General features: G+C 43.8%; 2 protein-coding genes across 7 annotated transcripts in view; both read left to right on the top strand.

Moving 5' to 3' along the window:
- The window catches only part of GPC3 (glypican 3), an 883,509-nt gene that overhangs the window by 551,500 nt on the left and 309,585 nt on the right, over positions 1 to 22,424 (top strand). The window lies entirely within an intron of this gene.
- On the top strand, positions 195 to 7,788 carry LOC115094037. 3 transcript variants are annotated; one of them, XM_029606673.1, is made up of 3 exons: positions 195 to 508; positions 6,020 to 6,154; positions 7,425 to 7,788. In XM_029606673.1, exons 1-3 carry the CDS (start codon positions 412 to 414, stop codon positions 7,463 to 7,465), a joined length of 273 nt encoding a protein of 90 aa, XP_029462533.1. In that variant the 5' UTR covers positions 195 to 411; the 3' UTR covers positions 7,466 to 7,788. The 3 variants fall into 3 exon arrangements, with proteins under 3 accessions (XP_029462533.1, XP_029462531.1, XP_029462532.1); XM_029606672.1 differs by having other exon boundaries at positions 271 to 508; positions 6,020 to 6,274; XM_029606671.1 differs by having other exon boundaries at positions 196 to 508; positions 6,020 to 7,788.

Below are 22,424 nucleotides of genomic sequence, written 5' to 3' on the forward strand. Positions count from 1 at the left end.
ATAGAAGAAATATAATATATATGTAATAACTCATAAAGGCAGATGAAAATGAGCAAATCTAAAAGGAGGTAATCCAGAGGAAAAAACTCCCCCCCCCCCCCCCCCCAGAAAAACAATTGAAATTATTGAGTTCAACTGGTATCCTTAATTACTTGCCACTGATTCTTAGGTGGGCCCGTGCAGAATAACTGGAGCCCACCCATAACGGCAGCGAGCCCAAAAACAGTTAGACCGGAGGACAGGGGGGGGGGGAGCGCAGCGGAGGTCGATGGACGGAACCCCCCCCCTCACTATACCTACCTACAAACAACCTTGCCGTCATCGGGTGGTGCCTCTGGCGCCCTCCGATGACGTGCATTGCCCTTTAAAGGGACGGGGCACGCGGCAAGCGACCCTTTTTCACTGGATCGCATGAGAGAGCAAGAGACAGCACGAGAGCTGGCGAGGGAGTTCAGCCTCTTACTCTCACCGGAGCTCCATTCACTGCGCCTCGGGCCGCGAGGTGCAGGTAGGTTCTACATTATAGTTTAAAAAAAAAAAAAAAAGTTTAAATACGGAGATTTGCCGCACTCCTCTCCCTGTTCCCGTTCTTTCAGGCCTTCCGCACTCACCTTCATTTGGCTGTTGTGCTGTGGCTCAGCAAGGTTGGAGCCTGCCTTTATAGAGTGCATGTTTGTGGGTTCAAAACCTGTGGGTGGGGGTGCTGTTCGGGTGTTTGCGAAGAGGCGAGGGGTGCAGCCTGCACGTGGTCTCTCTTCTGGCCTCGGTCGGGGAGCTTAGATGTTTGTGGTGGTTGAGGGAAGGGCTGTTGTTCTTCGAGTGAGTGGCGATCGTGCCGGGTGCGGGTTGGTGTCACCATGGCAACGATTTAATTTTAATTCAAAAAAAAAAGAAAAGAAAAAGGTTTTGGGGGATTGCGCTGATCTCCCCCGTTTTTGCTATGTTGCCGGCGCTGATCTCCCCGGCGGGTGGTGGTTATATTAAAAAAAAAAAAAAAAATTGTGGATATGCTGGCTCCGCCTCTGGAGCGCTCATGCCCTGCACTTTGAACTGCCACTCGGGGGTTGTAGCCTCCATCTATCGATTGTAGAATTGCCAGTGAATCGTGGGTCCTCCTTTCCCCCTTCCCCCTCACACCAGGTTCAGGCTGGAGCTGACGTCAGCGGGGGGGGGGGGGGGGTGCGGAATGCACGTTATACTTTGTTGGCTCTTTCTGCTTCAGCAATCACTCATGGCCTTTCTGCTTCAGTAATGCAATATGCAGAACAGTAGCCTAATGGTTCCGAGCTGTGGTACATGAAGCAGAAGACCAGGGTTCGATTCCTCCTGTTACCAAAAAAATAAATAAATAAATAAATAAATAAATTTAAATTATTATTTTAAACTATGCTGTGAGATCTGCAAGTCAATAAATAAATAAATAAATTATATATATATATATATATATATATATATATATATATATATATATATACACCCAAGGAGTGGAGTTGTCCAGTTACTTAACAGGGGGGGAGGAACAAGTTTAATACTTATTTATTAAGTGCTGCCTTCCTGCTTCCCCCTTTGATAATGGCAATTGCTGCTGCACAATTGGAGGAGTGGTTGCAGCCTGGGATTCTGAACAGGATGATTTGGTTTCATGCCCTTATGCTGCCAATGGCTTTTATTTGCAATATTTATGATAGTTTACTAATAATTTTCGGTTTTCTTTCTCTTTCCTTTTCAGGACCTGTTATGCGTTGTCATTGCTAAATTTTCCAAAAAAAAAAAAAAAAAGAATAGTGTCCACTTTAACTTTGCTTTACCTTTCTTTCCATCGCTAGCAGGTGACCTTTTAAAAGCCCATTTACAACATGGAGACACGTAGATCCGGTAAAAAAGGACAAGCGAACAGGAAGAAAGTCCTCACGCAGGACAACACCATCCCCCGAAAAGCAAAGGGTGCCTCAAAAACGAGGGGAAGGAGTCGGACGCTCAGGGGAAAGAGTCGAAAGGACGATGCCAGCCAGACTACCTCCGCTGCCCCAATCCTCGATGCCGAGCATGACGTGACGGTCGTCCCCAATCTGGATGTTCCACAACTTCCCACAGAGGAGTCGGCTCCCGATTCAGGGTTACCTTTACCAGATAGAGGTGGGGACAACAGTTTGCTGCGTCCGGATTACTACCCTCCACAAGGATACCAGCCCAGATGGGAACCACAGACGCCCGGCTATGGACCAACAGGATACCATGAAGATGAAGACTACTGGTATCCAAGGCCACCATGGGAGGGTGACACCATTTACACTCGGCCCCACCGGAATCACATAGAAAGGCAGTGGGAAGGCTCGGACAGACACCATCATAGAGGAAGGAGCCGAAGATATTATGACCAGCCTCCTTGGTGGTATTGGCAAGCACCTCCGAGCGCAGCCAGCTATCAGGGGAGACAGCTGCCTCGACAGCCGATACCTGCGCCTGACAACAACCCACCTAACTGCTCAGCCGAGCCCGAGGCGGAGTATCCTCTTACCAACACCATAGATGTCACGCCCGCAGCATGCAGCGAATTACCAAGACAGGACGATGTCACAGTAGCTCGCAACATTCGATGTGATGACGACGTGCCTTCTACTAGCTCACAGGTTGACAGAAGCCAATGCAGCCGAGCAGCTGAGATCGGTGAGTTGGAATTCAGCGGTAAACACTCTGATGCGGTTACTGTTACAACACGAAAAAGGTCAAAACGTAGGTCGAAGCGCAGGCGCAGATCTACTTCTAGCTCTAGCAGCTATTCCTCAACCACGTCCTCTGACTCATTGACCAACAGCGACCGGCAGGTGACCCCCAACATAATAGAGAAGGAGTCCAGGGGCCCACCAGCTCTCACTACCCTGTCTGAGTTGTGGGAGGGGGTGCCTAAAAAATTGAAAAAAAAAGATCATAAAATGAAAATACATAGACATTTTTTCCATTCTCCATGGTCGGCGAAAACCAAAAAAAAAAAAAAAAAAAATACCAAAAATCATTGTCAACTGGGCTATTGCTTTCATGTACATGACGAGCGTTGTAGGCCATCATGATCCCGCGCAATATGGTCCAATGTTGAATTACGCCGTCACCATCTTAAGAGCATACAAGCAGCACGAAAGTTGGGCGTGGCTCAACTACAACGAACAATTCCGGGATAAGATGGAAGAGAATCGTTTCATGACATGGGGTACACAAGACGTGAGTCTATGGATCAACCAGATGACGTGCAAAACCCTCCGACCTATCAACCAGGTCTCGGTTTTCAAGGAGGACATCTCCCCGATTCACAACAAAACAACCGCGGTCCCAGGACAGTACCTGCTGGAGGTATAACAAGACAGGCTGTTCCTTTCCCGACTGCAAATATAAACACCTATGCACAGAGTGCGCTTTACCCCACATCAAAATGTCCAAAAAAAAAAAACTGTAGGGAGTAAGCCAAAAGTTTTGCAACCGGCTCCGTTTGAAAAAGCTCCTTCCCCCATAAGATTGGAAGCCATGCAACCATGGCTTGATATATATCCTAATCAACAAAAGCCCACAAATTGGCCATGGGTTTTCATCAAGGTTTCCTTATACCTTTCCAGGGAAAAATTGGAGATATCAACACGAGCAATGCGCGCTAGGCAACCCAACACAAGGAGATTGTCCAAGCCAAGTAGATTCCGAAATCAGGCACGGAAGAATCGCTGGTCCATTCCAAGAACCACCTTTTCCGCACATGATCTGTTCACCATTGGCTGTCATTCCCAAAAAAGGAAAATACCGACTGACTCAGAATCTCTCTTATCCCCCTGGTCAGTCGGTCAACGATCACTTACCACAAGAGGAGTGCACGGTACAATACGCTTCGTTCGATTCGGCGGTAGCCTTAGTTCAAAACTGCGGCCGTCGAGCCCTGATGGTGAAAGCAGACATTGAATCTGCATTCCGATTACTTCCGGTGCACCCAGAAAGCTTTCCCTTATTGGGCATCAAATTCAATCACCTGTATTTCTTCGACAAATGCATGCCCATGGGATGCTCCGTGTTCTGTGCCTACTTCGAGTTATTCAGCTCATTCCTACACTGGGTAACAGAAAAACGCACAGCTTCCCATAATATAATACATTACCTTGACGATTTCCTTTTCGTTGGGCCGAGAGAATCCAACTCCTGCTCCAACCACTTAGTAGAATTCCTAAAGATTACTGCCGAATTCGGGGTTCCGCTAGCGCACAGCAAAACGGAAGGCCCTACAACCATTATCTCCTTCCTTGGGATAGAAATCGATTCCAATAAGATGATAGCGAGGCCCCCAGATGAAAAAGTTAGCAAGCTAAGATTACTCATCCAACAAGTGTCCACATCAAAGAAGATAACCTTACGGGTGGCGCAATCCATTATGGGTTCCCTTAACTTCGCCTGCCGAGTCATCCCCATGGGACGAGCATTCATGAGGAGACTTGCTGCAGCAACCGTGGGAATACAGCGACCCCACCACTTCCTACGCCTATCCAAACACATCCGTGCCGATTTTGTCATATGGAACTCATTCCTCACCAAGTTTAATGGAATATTGGTGCTACAAGGAACACCGCTGTCCAATGTCGATCTACACATTCACACAGATGCATCGGGAGGGTGGGGCTTCGGTGCCATTTGTCAAAATTCCTGGTGTGCAAAGAGGTGGCCGGAAGATTGGATAGCAAAGGGTATCACCAAGAACATTACCCTCCTTGAACTATTTCCCATATGGGTAACTCTGGTGCTTTGGTGCGAAAGGCTACGAAATAAGTTCATAGTTTTTGGTGTGATAATCAGGCAGTGGTGCAGGTATTAAATGCACAAACGGCCAAGTGCCCCATGGTTGTCACGTTACTCAGGGAAATCGTTTTAGAAGCATTGCATAATAACATCACCCTGCGCGTTAGGCATGTACCAGGAATATCTAATGGCGCAGCTGATTCCCTTTCCCGGGCTAAATGGGTTTTGTTTCGCAAGCAGGTACCGGCATCAGAAGACGTGGGAACACAAATGCCTGCACGATTATGGAACATTGGACGACAAACACACAAGATCTAATACGCAGATCCGTGGCCCCTTCCACCTGGAATTCGTACTGCCGAGGTTATGAGACCGTCACAAAGTTCCTGATGCAAAATGGTTGGCAATCGGGCCCCATAAGCAATGATCTGCTGGTCAAATTCATTGTTTCCTCAAAGGAAGACGGTGCAACACGGAACACAGTTATCAAGCATATGGCCGGTTTTGCATTCTTTGCCAAAGCTCGCGGTTGGGGCGATCCCACCAAGTCCTTCCTTATCAAGAAAGTGATGTCTGGATGGGCAAGGCAGGCGGGTCATGCCAAGGATAGCAGACATCCCATCACGCATGACTTGCTCAGGGCACTGTGGACACAGTTATCTTCCATCTGCTCATCTCGGTTTGAATCTCTACTCTTTCGCCTAGCATTTTCATTGGCATTCTTCGGTGCATTCCGAGTTAGCGAACTAGTGGCTGATAACAAGGAGGACAAAGGAAGGAGCGGACTGTTAGCGAAGAATGTCGTATGGACCTCAAGGAAAATAACAATTACTATACAGAAATCAAAGACTGACCAAGAAGGAAGGGGTACCACGCTATCACTCTTGAAAGTTCCAGCCTGTGATACTTGCCCAATTGACAATATGAGACAATATATGGCAGTTAGGCCTAAGGGAGGCGAGCACCTGTTGATTCACGCAGATGCATCACCACTTACCAGATTCCAATTATCGGCAATATTAAAAGCATCTATTATAAAAATGAAGTTGGACCCTAAAAAGTTCACATCACACTCGTTCAGGATTGGTGCAGCCACAAGCGCAGCGCAAGCGGGTCTACAAACAGATGCTATCAAGAAAATTGGGCGTTGGAGATCCAACGCTTTCAACTCTTACGTCCGACTCGATAGGGTGGGCATTGCGAACAAGCATTCATAACTGCTCGTGTTAACCAGCATTCTTAATTGTTTTTACAGATGGCCGGCAGAAACAGAATATTGCATGGATTATCGGCCACTCTTATGTCCGATGGGCGGCTAAGAGAGCTTGTGACCGGCCTTACGGACTTCACTTGGGCATGGCGCACAAAGACTGGCGCATCGAGTGGATGGGTAAACCAGGCATGCACTGGGATCAGTTACTGCCCTTGATGCGGCAACTAAAGAACTTGAGGGCACCACCCGATGTTGTTATAATGCATTTGGGAGGCAATGATTTGAGATCAGTCACATGTAAGCGTTTGATTAGAATGGTAAAATGTGACATTGCCGAAATTTTGCATCTATACCCAGGGGCGGTAATATGTTGGTCCGATATTATTCCCAGACCCAAATGGAAAGAGTCAAAATTATGGGGCCGTGGGAGAAAGAAGCTTAATAGACAGATTGGTTCATGGATACAAAAAATTGGGGGACATCAGATAAGGCATCAATGGGCCGATGACATGTCCCCTGGACTGTTCCGCCCAGATGGGATACACCTATCCGACATCGGATACGACATCTTCAATATCACTCTACAAGATGTCATTGAGGCACAACATAGGTAAAATGGCCACAGCTTTTATTGAATGGGGGTCACGAGGCAAGGGTCCTCCCTACCTCGTGTTTTGGCCGGTACCCGGGCCGGTTGAGCAGGATTAGAAGTGGTGCTGGTGTCATCACATAACAGTGTGGTAGCCAATGGCGCCAGGAGGTGAAAAAGGCGATGGCCCCCTTGCTTGGGAACGAGGCGGGGGGCTCACAGAGTTGGGCTGCCTTGCTCAGATCAGGCGGCGGGCAGTGGAATATGAAAGCCACCGGCTCGGGTATCCTAGAAAGTTAAACATGTTATGTTTTAAAATAAAGCTGCGGCCATTTTAACACCAAAGACAGTCTCAGTGTGATTACTAGTATAAGGGGTAAGGCACTGAAAGTATTAGGGTACTGATCTGCTATTTAGACTGTACGACGGTCGCAAGAGTGAGTGGCAGCTGCTAACGTTATTAGGTGGGCCCGTGCAGAATAACTGGAGCCCACCCATAACGGCAGCGAGCCCAAAAACAGTTAGACCGGAGGACAGGGGGGGGGGAGCGCAGCGGAGGTCGATGGACGGAACCCCCCCCTCTCACTATACCTACCTACAAACAACCTTGCCGTCATCGGGTGGTGCCTCTGGCGCCCTCCGATGACGTGCATTGCCCTTTAAAGGGACGGGGCACGCGGCAAGCGACCCTTTTTCACTGGATCGCATGAGAGAGCAAGACCCACCCACCCTCCCCGAGTGCTGTGCAATAAGGATAGTTTAAAAGCTTCACAGCATGTTTTGCAATTACCAGCAGCTAGGTGACTTGTGTTAGATAGTTTAATAAAATATATTTCATTGTTCTGTTTTTCGTCGCAGCTGATAGAAGGCCGGTACCCGGGCCGGTTGAGCAGGATTAGAAGTGGTGCTGGTGTCATCACATAACAGTGTGGTAGCCGATGGCGCCAGGAGGCGAAAAAGGCGATGGCCCCCTTGCTTGGGAACGAGGCGGGGGGCTCACAGAGTTGGGCTGCCTTGCTCAGATCAGGCGGCGGGCAGTGGAATATGAAAGCCACCGGCTCGGGTATCCTAGAAAGTTAAACATGTTATGTTTTAAAATAAAGCTGCGGCCATTTTAACACCAAAGACAGTCTCAGTGTGATTACTAGTATAAGGGGTAAGGCACTGAAAGTATTAGGGTACTGATCTGCTATTTAGACTGTACGACGGTCGCAAGAGTGAGTGGCAGCTGCTAACGTTATACAGCTACATTCTCTTGGGTAATTGAATCTAGAAACACACGGAGCTGCGATGTTTCAAAGAACACATATTTCTGCTGCTGAATAACAACCTCGCATTTGCAAGGAAATCTCAACAACATCTTTCTTCCTTTTGCTTCTATCTCTGATCTCAAGCCTAAGAATTTTTTCCTTATGTCTTGCGTTAATTTAGAAAAATCAGGATAGATTCAAATTCTGTCCCCATGAAAAATAGCCATTCGATTGCGCATATATGATCTAAAAACTGCTTCTCTATTTATTTATTTATTTTTGGTTTTTATATACCGGGGTTCCTGTATAATATACATATCACCCCGGTTTACAAGGAAATAAAACTAACGCCTCGCAGGGCGATTTACATTGAAACAAGTAACATTGAAACAAGGTAACAGGTAATGAGGGGGGCATAACAGGGATTAGAGGAAATTACATAGAATGACCTGCGAAAGAAAAGGAGACATGCAAAACTGATCTACTCGTTATAATAGTATTTAAATCAGATTCAATTGCTCCTGTTAAATTTAGGGAAGTTTCTCCTAACACATTTCTACCAGAAGGATTACCTCTTGGTGGTACATAATAAATCTTTGAGACAGTAGAGATAGCTTGTTGAGGCAACTTTAGAACTTCCACTAAATACTCTTTAAACATATCGTAAGGAGAAATCGAATCATGCTTTGGGAAATTTAATACCCTAAGGTTTAAGTATTTCAATGTATTTTCTATTGTTTCAAACCTCTTTTCATAGACTATCTCTGCTTTCACATATTTTTGCTGATATTTTTCCATCTTGTCTAATCTCCTCTCTATTTGTTCCACTTTAACATCAGAGTTTGATATAGAAAATTCAATATTCTTGAAATGATGATTAAGAGTCCATAGTAATTTTAGTTAGATTTATTACTGCTGTCTCCAAAGATTTTATAGCACCCCAAAGAGTGTCCATTGTTATTTCTGTAGGCTTAGTCAAAACTGGATATAAGCTCCCCATTACATCCGATTCATGTTCCCTAAATATAGCTGGAACTCCTTCTCTTTTCTTTTGTATCAATGGTGATACAAGAGAATGGTCTGCATGTTTCTGATTCTGATTTGTGGCCCTTTTTCTGTATTAGATGAGATCTGTCCATGGTGTATGTGACCAAGGTGAGGGATTCTGCAAATGTGTAGTTCCTGTGCAGTGATGTTCTAGGTGTTATGTTTGCTGGTTCGCAGGCTGCCCCCATGAGCCGGTGCACTCACCTCAGGCTGCCAATGGATTCTCTGCTTCATGGTGGGGATGCCACCATCATGAAGCTCCTGAGGGTTCCCCTAGATATGTGTGTATAGTGTGTACCTAACTTTAAAGACCCCAAAATGGGAACCGCTTTGGCAGGTGCAGGGAGATGACGTCACATAGCTCAGCAACAGGTCACCTGCATCCTACTCTGGCGTTCTTGTTCCTGCATTCATGATTCTCCTTTCCTGATGCAGCACTCCAAGCCCAGTCTGCCTTGTCTCTCTAAACTCAGCCTGCCTCTTCTCACCTGCACAGCCTGCCATGCCCTTCCAGCCCTGATGTCTTTGTCCACCCTAGTGTCTTCCTTGCCTTCTCTCAGACTGCCTACTGGACTTGACCTTAGCCTGAACTCTTCCCATCCTTGCCAGCTGCCTGCCATTGGCCTCAACCTTAGCCGGAACTCTTCCCATCCTTGCCAGCTGCCTGCCATTGGCCTCAACCTGAACTCATACCATCCTTACCAGCTGCCTGTCTCAGACCTCAGCCTGAACTTTGACCACCCTTATCTGCTTCCTGCCTCTGACCATAGCCATGACCAGGACTTCCATCATTACCATCTCCTATGAGACTCACGCCTAAGTCCTTCTGGCCCCCAGAACCCGAGGGCTCAACTTAGGGGAAAGGGGTGGGTATAGGTGAAGCTCCAGACCTGTCTCCAACCAGCCTAGTCCCAACAGATGTTGGGGAGGACCTACAGGGCTTTCCCTTTAGGTTGAGCCAATCTCCCCACAGCAACAAAGGTCCATGAACCTTACAGGTTGCTGAGGCCATGATCCCGGTGGTCATGTCTTCACTTCAGGCCATTCTGGACCTGGCCCAAGATGTCTAGGACCAACAGAATGTACTAAACCAGGTCACCATGGCCCTGGAAAACCTGGTAATTCACATGAAAGCCCTGACCCCAGCAGCAGCAACTTCATTAGTGGCTGCATCTCCTCCTAAAGCCACCACAGTATCTAGACTGGTACCTCAACTTCCGATGTCACCCCACAATATGCAGACTATATTGATGTATTCTTCAATGGGCAGAAACACTACCAGTGCATCGTTTCCTTACGACTGCAGCATCAAGCTCCTTCCAGACAAAATACCCTGCCCTAGCCATGACTGGGACTTCTGTCATTACTAAGTCCTATGAGACTCACACCCAAGTTCTGCTGGCCCCCTGAAACCTGAGGGTCCAGCCTAAGGGGAAAGGGGCTGGTTTAGATGAAGCTTGATACCAGACTTCAACCAACCTAGTCCTGCCAGTGTTGCGAATCTGCTAGGAGTTAGCAATCTGTTGTGTGTTCTCCTAGGAGTTAGCAATCTGTCAATCTGTTAACAAAGCTCTGTTGTGAAAGCTGGGAGATAGCAATCTGTCAGAAAGCTCTGTTGTAAAGCTGGTAGTTAGCAATCTGTTGTTATTTAGAATAATTGTGGGTAGATCCTTGGACCAGTGGCAGATGACCACGCCCTCGGGGGAAATCCCGAGAGGGACCACTGGTCAGGCTTAGTGTAAGAGACAGACACACACTAGTTCTTTTATTAGACAATATAGTAAACCACCAAAGGTGGCAGTAGTGAGTTGGAAGTGCCTGGCTGGACTGTAGTCCCTCAGGTACTGGAACAGTGATCCCCAGGTGGCTGAGCTGTAGAGAAACTAAGAAAGTGAGTAGGCAGTATATGCAGAGTTCTGGAACAAGTCCTTGATGGTAACACTCACACAATAGTCTCTTGAGGCAGCCCATGAGATGGTATGCATTAGGCCCTCGAGGAGCGAGTACCTGGTCCCAGGGAAAGCTCTGAGAGATAGATGGAAACTCACTGATGTTGTAAGCAGCGATGACTTCTTAGCAGAAGTGGTATTCAGGAGCAAGTCCGGGATGTGGGCCCTAGAGGAGCGAGTACCGGTTCCGGATTGCGACCTGAAAAGAAAAAGAGAGAGCAAACCCCCGAGGAGCGGGTACCTCTAGTGAGGTAAGCTGCTACTCGAGGAGGCAGAGTAGCTGGGTTTGCGGAGAGCGAATCCCATCCACAACGACCAGGAGGAAGCGAACCCTTGCTAACTCGTCTTGTTAGCGAAAACTGAGACCTTAAATATCTGGAGCTGGTGACGTCATCTCAGGGGGATGCCCCTGAGGTTTGCGCCAACGCTGGTACAACAGTCGGGCCACGCACGCGCGTACGCCCTTAGGTATCTGGTCAACATGACGGCTTGCAGCGTCGAGCCGGTCTTGGGACGCCGGAGGAGGACGGCATGGAGACGCCGCAGCAGCTAGCCTTCCATCAACCCCGAAGGGAGTCACCAACGAGGTAAGGTGGGCAGAGCAGAGACGTCGGACAGTGACACACAACAGCCAGATATCGGGGACGACCTACAAGGCCTTCCCTGTAGGTTGAGCTAACCTCTCCACAGCAATAAGGGCCATGAACCTTACACTAGGGCCCAGTGTAATATCTATAGTGCTGCCTGTAGGGTTATTGCTGTTTGAGTTCTTGGAGTTAGTGCTGTTATGGTATGATAGGTTTGCTCTAAGTGCCTTTTTTGCTGAGTTTTGTTACTTCACAGGGATGATAACTTTAAAGTGTATGTATTGGCGGTGAGCGGACATACATTGGAATTTTTATTCATGCAACAGTTGCATATGTATGATTTAAAATACCCCTCCCATGCATTTGTGTGCTCCTAATTTTAAGCAGCTACTCGAGCAAACGTATTTCTAATATCTTCCTTAAAACTTTTTTGGCTTTAATGCGCACAGGTAAGAAGTTTTAAAAAATACTCAAGTGAAGGACATTCCCAGTTTTACCAGTTAGTCCACCAGTTTGTCCACTTCATCTCAAAGTCATCCTGCACATCCCCCAGTTGACCTACACTCCTCACTTGATCGTTCTAGGTCTTAACAGAGTTTTATGCAGACTTATACTTCATCAAGAGCAAAAGTAAATATGCGCAGCTATCAATGCACTGTGGCCACTGGATTTAAAAGGGTAGGACCCAGGAAACAAATCGGAAGCTGATCAATAATGCTGGAAAGCAGAACGGTAGTTCCATTTGTTCTGCTTCACTGGATTTAAAATATATATTTATGTGCGTAACTGTTGCACCCACCCCAGAACACCCCCAACACACCCTAACGCCGCCCCTCTTTTTTTTTACTCATACCCTCGTATAGACACCCTTAATTTATGGTTTTTACAATATGTGTTGCTCACACTTGGCCCATATACTCATGTATATGAGCCTTTTAACGTTAGCAATGCTTTTAAAATTCACCCCAAAGTGCCTAGTAGCAGTAAGCATTTGTTTTGCTTTTACTGAAATGACAAAAGAATTGAATATAGTTTTTTGTATGATAAGTTGTAAGGGTAAACATCCTAGGTCTGTTGTTGGGGGAATTTTTGTGGATGCATAATGTGTTACAGAACTGGAGGTGCAAGATTTATATTGTGATTCTGTCTCTTCCTATATACATTCCAAGACTTCGCTTTCATAATCTATGTAGATGAATTGGTGAATGATTCTATCAAATAATTTTAATGGTAGTTTTACGGGGAGGTTGAACTGGCTAAGGGGGTCATTTATCAAAGGCTTATCGCACGTGATACAGCCGGGGGCTATGATGTGTGGAAATGTCACTTTGGCTTGCCACATCCCCTCTATACTTAGCTTGTCCCCTGTCACCTTCCCAAACACTTTGGTCTAGAGATGCCACTGTTTAACAGTGAAGATAGTTAGAGTTAACATTAGGTCTTCCACATAATGAAAGATTATAAATGACAGAAAGCTACCTTTCTATGTAAGCATAAACTAAAAAATCCCTTACAATATATACTACTATTACTATAGGTACTTTTTTTGGTTGAAAATATACTTATACCAAATGTCCTCTGCATTGGAGAGTCCAATCTAACTCCCCTTGTTTCCTTCCAAAAAAAATAGTCAAGAAAAGGGAAAAGTTAAATGATGATTTCTCCTTCGTTAGTAACCGCAGGTTTTAATTAACCTGAACTTGCAGCAGTGACCTGAAACACTGAAGGGACCAGAAATATCATCAGACCCATTTTTAAAAATTATGCAAGCATTAAGAATATACATTTAATGGTATGAATAATATGTTCCCCCTATCTGTACCTTTCAAGGAATACTTTTATGTGTGTAATTTAATGTTATGTTTAAAATCAAGGCTTTAATTTGTATGGTCAAGTATATAAAATACACCTTCTATTATAGTGTAAATGAGAATTTTATGCATCACTGCCAGTAGTTTTATCTGTGCTTGGGCTCAGTTTCTGCTAGAATTATTTCCACTTCTCTGTACAAAAAGAGTAGTCATAGAGCAGCTGGTGTTTGTCTTAGTTTTAATTTTCCAAAGAGTGCATTAGCAGTGACGAGTACTGACTCTCAAATGTTACAGGTGTGCAAAAAATAAACCATCAGTGTCCTCAGAAAATGAAATGTTCTGATTTACATCACATTGAACTCCATTCTACAAATGTCCTGGTGCATAGAGGGCAGAATGTGTAGAGATATATGATCCTGACATTTCTTCCTCATGCTGCAGAAAAGATATTTGTGCTGGCTCTGGGGTATGGGGAAACAAGTAGTGGCGGGTAGGTTATTCGTGCTGTCCTATAACAATTTCCTCCTTGTCTTTATATTTTTGCACAGCTGCAAATAGAGGTTATTCTGATATTGCAAAGGTATTGTGCATTATTTAGAAAGACTCTGGAGATAATTGAATGTTTGAAAACTCAAAGCATCTGAAAATTCTGGTTTATGAATGTTCTTGCAGGTAACAGTGGATGCTTCATTAACCTCAAGCTGCACATTATCTATTGTACATGCAATGATTAATTTGCAAAAATAATAGCTTGAAAATCAGAAAATTGTTTTTCTGTCGTAAGTAAATAAATTGTCAAAAATTGGTTCTGAGGAACTGGGGAAAATTTAATTTTTTTTTCAATGAATTATTTTATCTCAAATGTATTGAGTAAAGCCAGTAATTACTGATTATATTGATCTTTATTTATGGAAAGATTTATATCATTAATAACAAATAAAGAGAGTGAACCCCCCTCCCAAATATAGTAACTATAAGTTATTAAATCATTTACATAATAGTACAAGACAGCCAATACAATTTGGTCCCACAGGACTGCTCATCAGGGTTGGCTGTGTAGTTACTATGTTTGATTGGTTTGTTTTTTTTGCATTGTCTTTATTTTACTGCTGTTTGGTGGCTTTTCATTTCAGCGTGTTCTTTCTGTCTCAATATGATTATATTCAAATTACTGCCATTTGCTTTTGAAACAAATTTTTGAAATGATTGAATCTTTCTCACTCCATTTATATAGTTCTTTCTAATTTAGATTGCATGACAAAGCATGTTTTTTTCAAATACATTTATTGATGTGATTAAATATGTATTTTGAGCAATTATATGTAGAGACACCTTGGTCTCCACTAAATGGTCCTACTCCCCAAGCCCTTGCTTAGTACATCTATAGAAAGATTGTCCCACTCATTACTGCACCTTCCCCAGAGGCTTGCAGGAATGGAAGTCTTTTAGGCAATAAACAGGGGGGGGGGGAAGGGTTACCTGAATCAACTAGAAGGCAGTGTAGTTTTGATTTCAGGTAGGAAAGATGTGTTTGTGTGCTCTCCATAGTTAAGCCCTCAGTGTAGCAAAGAAAGGGGAAGACACTGCCCTGCCAGTTCTTGGTTAAAGACTGGAGGGAAGAGAAATATTGATAGGAATTTTGACCTTGTTTTAAGTAGAGGACATTGAGGAATTTTGAGACCTGTGCTGGGCAAAAGGCAGAGATACCCTCTCCAGTTAGTGCAGGAAGGACCTGTACACTCCTTTACCCTCTCAAGAGGATGTTGCACTGCCTTGCCGTTGAGGTCCTTTTTGATAATTTTTTCTATCTCATGGGAAGAATGAATATATAAATAAATAAACCCTGAAGCACACCAGTTGATAATGGAATGTCAATAGAGGAAGATCCACCAGAGGAGCCACTAAAAGTGTGATGGGAGAGGTAACAAGAGAATCAAGCCAGGACAGAGCCCCGAAATCCAAATGAGGACACAGTATCAAGGAATAGGTGATGATCAACAGTGTCAAAAGCAGCAGATCGGTCAAGAAGAATAAGCCTGAGTAAAGGCTTTTGGTTTTAGTCATAATTGGAGACTTTGGTATGGGATGTTTTTGTGGAATGTAGAGGGCAAAAACCAGACTGACTTGAGATGAAAGAAAGTCAAGTCGGAGGCAGTGAACAGCACATTCAAGTAGTTTGGAAGCAAAAGGGAGTAGGGAGATGGGATGATAGTGGGCAGGACAGGTAGGGTCCAGTGAGGGGTTTTTTGATGAGTGGTGTGATCACAGCACATCTGAAGGCAGCAGGAACAATAGCAGTGGAAAGTGAAAGACTAAGGATGGAAAGAATGACTGCATTAGAGATAGAGTTAAGAAACTGGGTGGGAATGGGGTCAGAGGAACAAGTACGTTTGGAGGAGGAGAGAAGATGAGCAGTTTCATCCATTGTGACTTCAGAAAAGGAGGAGAGCATGGCAAAGGCCAGGGGAAGGGTAAAGGAAAGAAATCGGGGAGAGGGAGGTAGAGGTGACCTGGTGGAGAATTCAAGATTAATTTTAGGAATCAGTTCATGGAAGTAGTCAGCCATAGTCTGGGCAGAGAGTGAAGGGGGGGGGGGGCGGCGGGGAAGGAAGGCAAAGGATGTTTGAGTAGGGAATTGAGTGTACCAAAGAGACAATGAGGATCGGATACAAGAGAGTTTGTCAGACGGACATAGTAATCTGTCTACCTTTGTAACACATAGTGTAATTATGAATGTTTAACCTGTAAACCGTTGTGATCTAGTGACTCTCACATGGAACGATGGTATATAAAACATCTAAATAAATAAATAAATCTTGCTTGGCATGTGCAATAGAAGTCAGCAGGAATTTGAAATGTATGGAGTCTGCATGGGATTTTAGCTAGAGGCATTCTGCAGAGTGGGCACAGGATCATGGGAAGTGAATTCTAGGTGTGAGCCAAGGCTGGGGTTTGCTGCACCTTATAGGATGGGCAAGGGGAGGGGCAAGAAAGTCTAAAGCAGAGGAGAGTATAGTGTTGTAAGACGAAATTGCTTTGGTAGCTGATGCAGACAATGTAATGGAGGAAAGGAGAGAAGAAACAGTAGTGGAAAAGATACAAGGGTTGACAGCTTGGAGATTCCTGAAGGTATTAGTGGTGACTGGAGGAGGCTGTGGGATAGGGTGGGTTAGTGTAAACGTTATCAGAAGATGACGTGAGATAGAAAGAACTGAGGTGGAGAATTCTGAAAGACAACAGTTGGAGGTAAGGACTAGGTCAAGGCAATGGCTATGTTGTGAATAAGGGCAGTAGAACAGAGTTGGAGATCAAATCAAGAGGTTAAGGGAGTTGTGTGGTATGAGTCAGAGAAGTAATCAACATGGAGGTTAAAGTCACCAAGAATAAGGGAAGAGGAAGATGGGATAAAGAAGAAGGAAAGCCACGAATCGAGCTCGATGAGAAAGGAGGGAGATTTATCAGAGGGTCAATAAATGACAGCTACCTGGAGAGCTGAATAGGCAGATGAAGTAAGCCACAAAGGATGAAAAGATTGGGGTTGAAATGGAAGAAGGGGTTGAAACCTACAGAATGGGGAGAGCAGCAATCGAACATCACCATCAAGGCCTACTGTGTGAGGGGTGTGGGAGAAATGATAATGTACATAGCATAGAGAGAGGAATAACGAGTAAGAAAAGGGAAGTGATTATCCCTTTGTACAGGTCCTGGAGTACTGTGTTCAGTTCTGAAGACCGTATCTCAGAAGGGACAGACAGGATGGAGGCAGTCCAGAGAAGGGCGACCAAAAAGATGGAGGGTCTTCATTGAATGATTTATGAGGAGAGATTGAAGAATCTAAATATGTATACCCTGGAGGAAAGGAGGAACAGGGGTGATATGATACAGACTTTCAGATACTTGAAAGGTTTTAATGATCCAAAGTCAACGACAAACATTTTCAGTTGGGAAAAAAATCAGCAGAACCAGGGGTCATGACTTAAAACTCCAGGGAGGAAGACTCAGAACCAATGTCAGGAAGTATTCCTTTAAAAAACAGAAAGGGAGCACTACTGCATGCAATCAATCAAATCAATCATACAAATGTGCAGAAAAATTCAATGTCCACACATAATTTTAAGTGAGAAGTGTTGTAATTTTAAGATAGTAGACAACAGCAGAAAAATACCCATCGGCTTATCTCATGTGCCCAGTTATTCCTGTTCACACTGCAAGGTCATGTCCCATATGCCAGTCATACAGTGTGACCCCTAATAAGATTTTTCCTCTTATCTAGGACAGTTTTTGTCATCTTCCTAATTTGTTCTCTACCATCTTGAACAGGTGAGCTTACATGATTAGTGGAAGTGAAGTAGCTAGCTATATAAGAGAGGGAGGGTGGAGATATGGGAATTTTAAAATAAGGGGATGATAAGAACATACAACTTTCCATATTAGTTCATCAAGTCCAGCATCCTGCTTCTAAAGGTGGCCAATCCAGGCCTCAAATACCTGGCAGGATCCCAAATAGTAGATAGATTCCATGCTTCTTAAACCCAGGAGTGATTTATTTTTCGCTACATTAAATATCTGTCATTTTCATGCCCAGTCTCCCAGTCTCTTAAGGTCCTGCTACAATTTCTCACACTCTGTTTGTGATCTAATAGCTTGGAGTAATTTTATGTCATCTGCAAATTTGATCTCACTTACCTTTTCCAGATCATTTATAAATATGTTAAAAAGCACCAGTTGTAGTATAGATCCCTGAGGCAATCCACTGTTTAAATTTCTCCATTGAGAAAACTGATCATGCCCTGCTCTGTTTCCTATCCTTTAACCAGTCCATAATCCACAATAGAATGTTTCCTCCTGTCCCATGACTTCTTAATTTTCTCCGGATTTGCTGCTGTTTGTCAATTTGCCCTATTACATCTCCCAGATTCACTAGGGTAGATCAAAAAATATCCATTTATCTAAGTTAGCTGGCTAGAGTTAGCTAATAGGGTGATTTAACATTCTGTGATGAGTACAGCGGAACGATGGCCTGCGAAAAAAAGAAGGGTGAAGGGATGATAGTGTGCAGCCGGCCGCATCGCGACGGTGCATTTTCGCCTGCCACAGTCACGGCCAGGCGGCACACTTTCACCCCCATAGCACCATGGGAAAAGGTGGTGTTATTTCCCGCAGTACTGCCGGTGATAATGTGGGAAACATTATCGCCTGCAGCACCGCTGGGCCACAATGCCTCCCAAACCGTGCTCACACTTCTTTCCTTCCCCTGATTTAAATAGTACCACCAGAATGCAGTAGTTATCACGTGCGGTAGGGCGTTATCGCAAGCATTTTGATAAATGACCCTATAAATTAGATGGGATATTCAGCAGCACAGCTATGCTACTGAATGTCCACAGGTACAACACTGCTTAGCTGGATAAGTATTATACGGCTAAGTTTAGACCTGCTGAATTTCCAGAGGTAAGATATTCCATACTGTCGGTTGCATCATGGAAAATGATCTTGGCGTCATCCAGGCTTCCCCTACCATCCTAAATAATGGAAACTTAAATAAAAAAAACCCGACTTGATCTCCAACTCTTACTTGGTTGGTACCACTCTTTCAGATATTGAGGGTTCCCTTCCCCCTTTCAGAGCTCTAAATACCAAGGTCAGGGTTATAAACTGTACCTGGGCAGCCAAATGTAACAAATAATGTATTTTATCCACTGAAGTTTTTTGAACAGCCTAACACTATTTTTGCTGTCATATTTTGAGCAATTTGCAATCTGTGCATAAGATATTGTGGTAACCCAGCTAACAATCTATTGCAATAGTCTAAATGTGAAATAATTACATGCATGAGCAATTTAAAATTATTCAAATCTAAAAATGGTCATAGCGTCTTCAGTATTCTTAACTTCCCATATATCATTTGAATGGTCATAGACACGTGCTTCTCCCCCAAACTGAGAACCCAATAAAATGCCTATATCTCTTACCTTCTCAGCTGGAGTGAGGTTAACAGAGTCCACCTGAATGTTCAAAGGTAGCATTGCCTTTCCTGGTCCTATTCTTAATACTTCTGTTTTAGATGAATTCAGAGCCAAAGGATTTTGTTGCAACCATTGTAAAATAACCATCATTTTAGAATTTACATTTTGAACAGCACCTACCAAATCCCTACCTAATGGAACCATTTCCTGTATATCATCTGCATAAAGATAGCCCTGCTTGACTAATGATCAAATCACCCTCCCTCCTTTAAACAATAAAGGTAACAGTGGGGAGCCTTGCAGCACCCCCAAAATCACCCACTCTCATGTCTGCCAACTGATAGTTAACACTTGGCATGACCAACAACAAAAATGAAGAAATCCATTATAGGAATAATCCAAAAATGACAAATGGAGAACAAGTACTGCACTTGAAAAATCCACAGTTATAGGAAAAGTGCAGAGTAAAAATAATAGTCCACACAATGATTTCAATATATTGTTAAAGTAGATTTTACTTGGAAACGGCAACTCAACAAGTTTTTACACAGTGTATTGTCAAGTTCTGGCAGGTCCCTCGACACGGATCCCGTGTTTCGCTGCGAGGCTGCGTCGGGAGGGACAGAACAAAGCGTTTCAATTCTAAAAAAACAAACAAAATCAATAAATAGTGTGGTGCAAAAGAGCAATGGGTAACCTCTATCAAAATAAAGCTTGATAATGCATCAATGTACTTCCATTAATTGTGTTACACAATGTCCAAAGAATACATAAATCACTAAACAATATGGTACTGTAGACGTTAAAATATTGGCGCAAAAACGACCGGCATAATGAAAAGAGGCAATGCTAACCAAAACATAAAGATAAACAACATGTATACAATACAGTACCGTATTGTTAAGTGATTTATGTATTCTTTGGACATTGTGTAACACAATTAATGGAAGTACATTGATGCATTATCAAGCTTTATTTTGATAGAGGTTACCCATCGTTCTTTTGCACCACACTATTTATTGATTTTGTTTGTTTTTTTAGAATTGAAACGCTTTGTTCTGTCCCTCCCGACGCAGCCTCGCAGCGAAACACAGGATCCGTGTCGAGGGACCTGCCAGAACTTTACAATACACTGTGTAAAAACTTATGGAGTTGCCGTTTCCAAGTAAAATCTACTTTAACAATATATTGAAATCATTGTGTGGACCATTACTTTTACTCTGCACTTTTCCTATAACTGTGGAAATCCATTATAGCACATTTTCCCACATTTCTGTCTCTGCAACAAAATTTTATGAACTAAGAATATAAGAAAATGCCATACTGGGTCAGACCAAGGGTCCATCAAGCCCAGCATCCTGTTTCCAACAGTGGCCAGTCCAGGCCATAAGAACCTGGCAAGTACCCAAAAACAAAGTCTATTCCATGTTACCATTGCTAATGGCAGTGACTAGACCAAATGCAGATGACAATTCCAAAAATGTTCTCCTCTATCCATTTTACACAATATATCATCTGATATCAAGGTCAAAATGGTCTCAGTACTATGGCTATAACAGCCTCTTTTACCTCACCTTTTAAACATGCCAGCATTGGGAGTTTAAAATGTTAAGGTAGAATTTAGATATGTTTATAAACATAGGGTGAGGTATTTTTATGGCTGTTTTATTACGGATTTTGATACGATTGTAAATCTCTGCAGGCATGTGGAATCAGCGGGTAATAGATATAAATTGTCTCTCTATATTATAAGATTACTAGGGCTCCAGGTAATCATTGTGTTGCGTCTGTACATGTGCGACGCAGTGACCTCACCCGAAGCTGGGAGGGGAAGAATGGTGACGTCTGCCAGTAAGTGCAGCAGTGGTGCCGGCATCAGAAAGGCTAATGGAGGAGCAGGACTCAGGCAGCAGGAGTTGGGAGGTTTCCATGGTCCCCCAGTACAAGGAAATAGCAACAACAAAAAAAAAAAAATGGACACACCGGCTGAAGAGATGGTAGGGTTTCCAGGACCACACCAAGGCAGGAGAAAGAGGAACTGCAGCAGGCAGCAGAAGAGCTGGTGGATTTAACCAGGCCCCCCACCAGCTACACAGAAATGAGATTAGAGCCCTTCTCTGTACCTTCTCCATCGCAATTATATCTTTTTTGAGATTCGGCGACAAGAATTGTACACAGTATTCAAGGTGCGGTCTCACCATGGAGCTATACAGAGGCATTATGACATTTTCTGTTTTATTCACCATTCCCTTTCTAATAATTCCCAACATTCTGTTTGCTTTTTTGACTGCCGCAGCACACTGAACCGACGATTTCAATATGTTATCCACTATGACGCCTAGATCTCTTACTTGGGTTGTAGCACCTAATATGGAACCCAACATTGTGTAATTATAGCATGGGTTATTTTTCCCTATATGCATCACCTTGCACTTATCCACATTAAATTTCATCTGCCATTTGGATGCCCAATTTTCCAGTCTCACAAGGTCTTCCTGCAATTTATCACAATCTGCTTGTGATTTAACTACTCTGAACAATTTTGTATCATCTGCAAATTTGATTATCTCACTCGTCATATTTCTTTCCAGATCATTTATAAATATATTGAAAAGTAAGGGTCCCAATACAGATCCCTGAGGCATTACACTGCCCACTCCCTTCCACTGAGAAAATTGTCCATTTAATCCTACTCTCTGTTTCCTGCCTTTTAGCCAGTTTGCAATCCATGAAAGGACATCGCCACCCATCCCATGACTTTTTACTTTTCCTGGAAGCCTCTCATGAGGAACTTTGTCAAACGCCTTCTGAAAATCCAAGTACACTACATCTACCGGTTCACCTTTATCCACATGTTTATTAATTCCTTCAAAAAAGTGAAGCAGATTTGTGAGGCAAGACTTGCCTTGGGTAAAGCCATGCTGACTTTGTTCCATTAAGCCATGTCTTTCTATATGTTCTTTGATTTTGATATTTAGAACACTTTCCACTATTTTTCCTGGCACTGAAGTCAGGCTAACCGGTCTGTAGTTTCCCGGATTGCCCCTGGAGCCCTTTTTAAATATTGGGGTTACATTAGCTATCCTCCAGTCTTCAGGTACAATGGATGATTTTAATGATAGGTTACAAATTTTTACTAATAGGTCTGAAATTTCATTTTTCAGTTCCTTCAGAACTCTGGGGTGTATACCATCCGGTCCAGGTGATTTACTATTCTTCAGTTTGTCAATCAGGTCTACCACATCTTC

This window comes from Rhinatrema bivittatum, chromosome 6 (genome assembly GCF_901001135.1).
Source record: "Rhinatrema bivittatum chromosome 6, aRhiBiv1.1, whole genome shotgun sequence".
In the NCBI taxonomy this organism is placed as follows: domain Eukaryota; kingdom Metazoa; phylum Chordata; class Amphibia; order Gymnophiona; family Rhinatrematidae; genus Rhinatrema; species Rhinatrema bivittatum.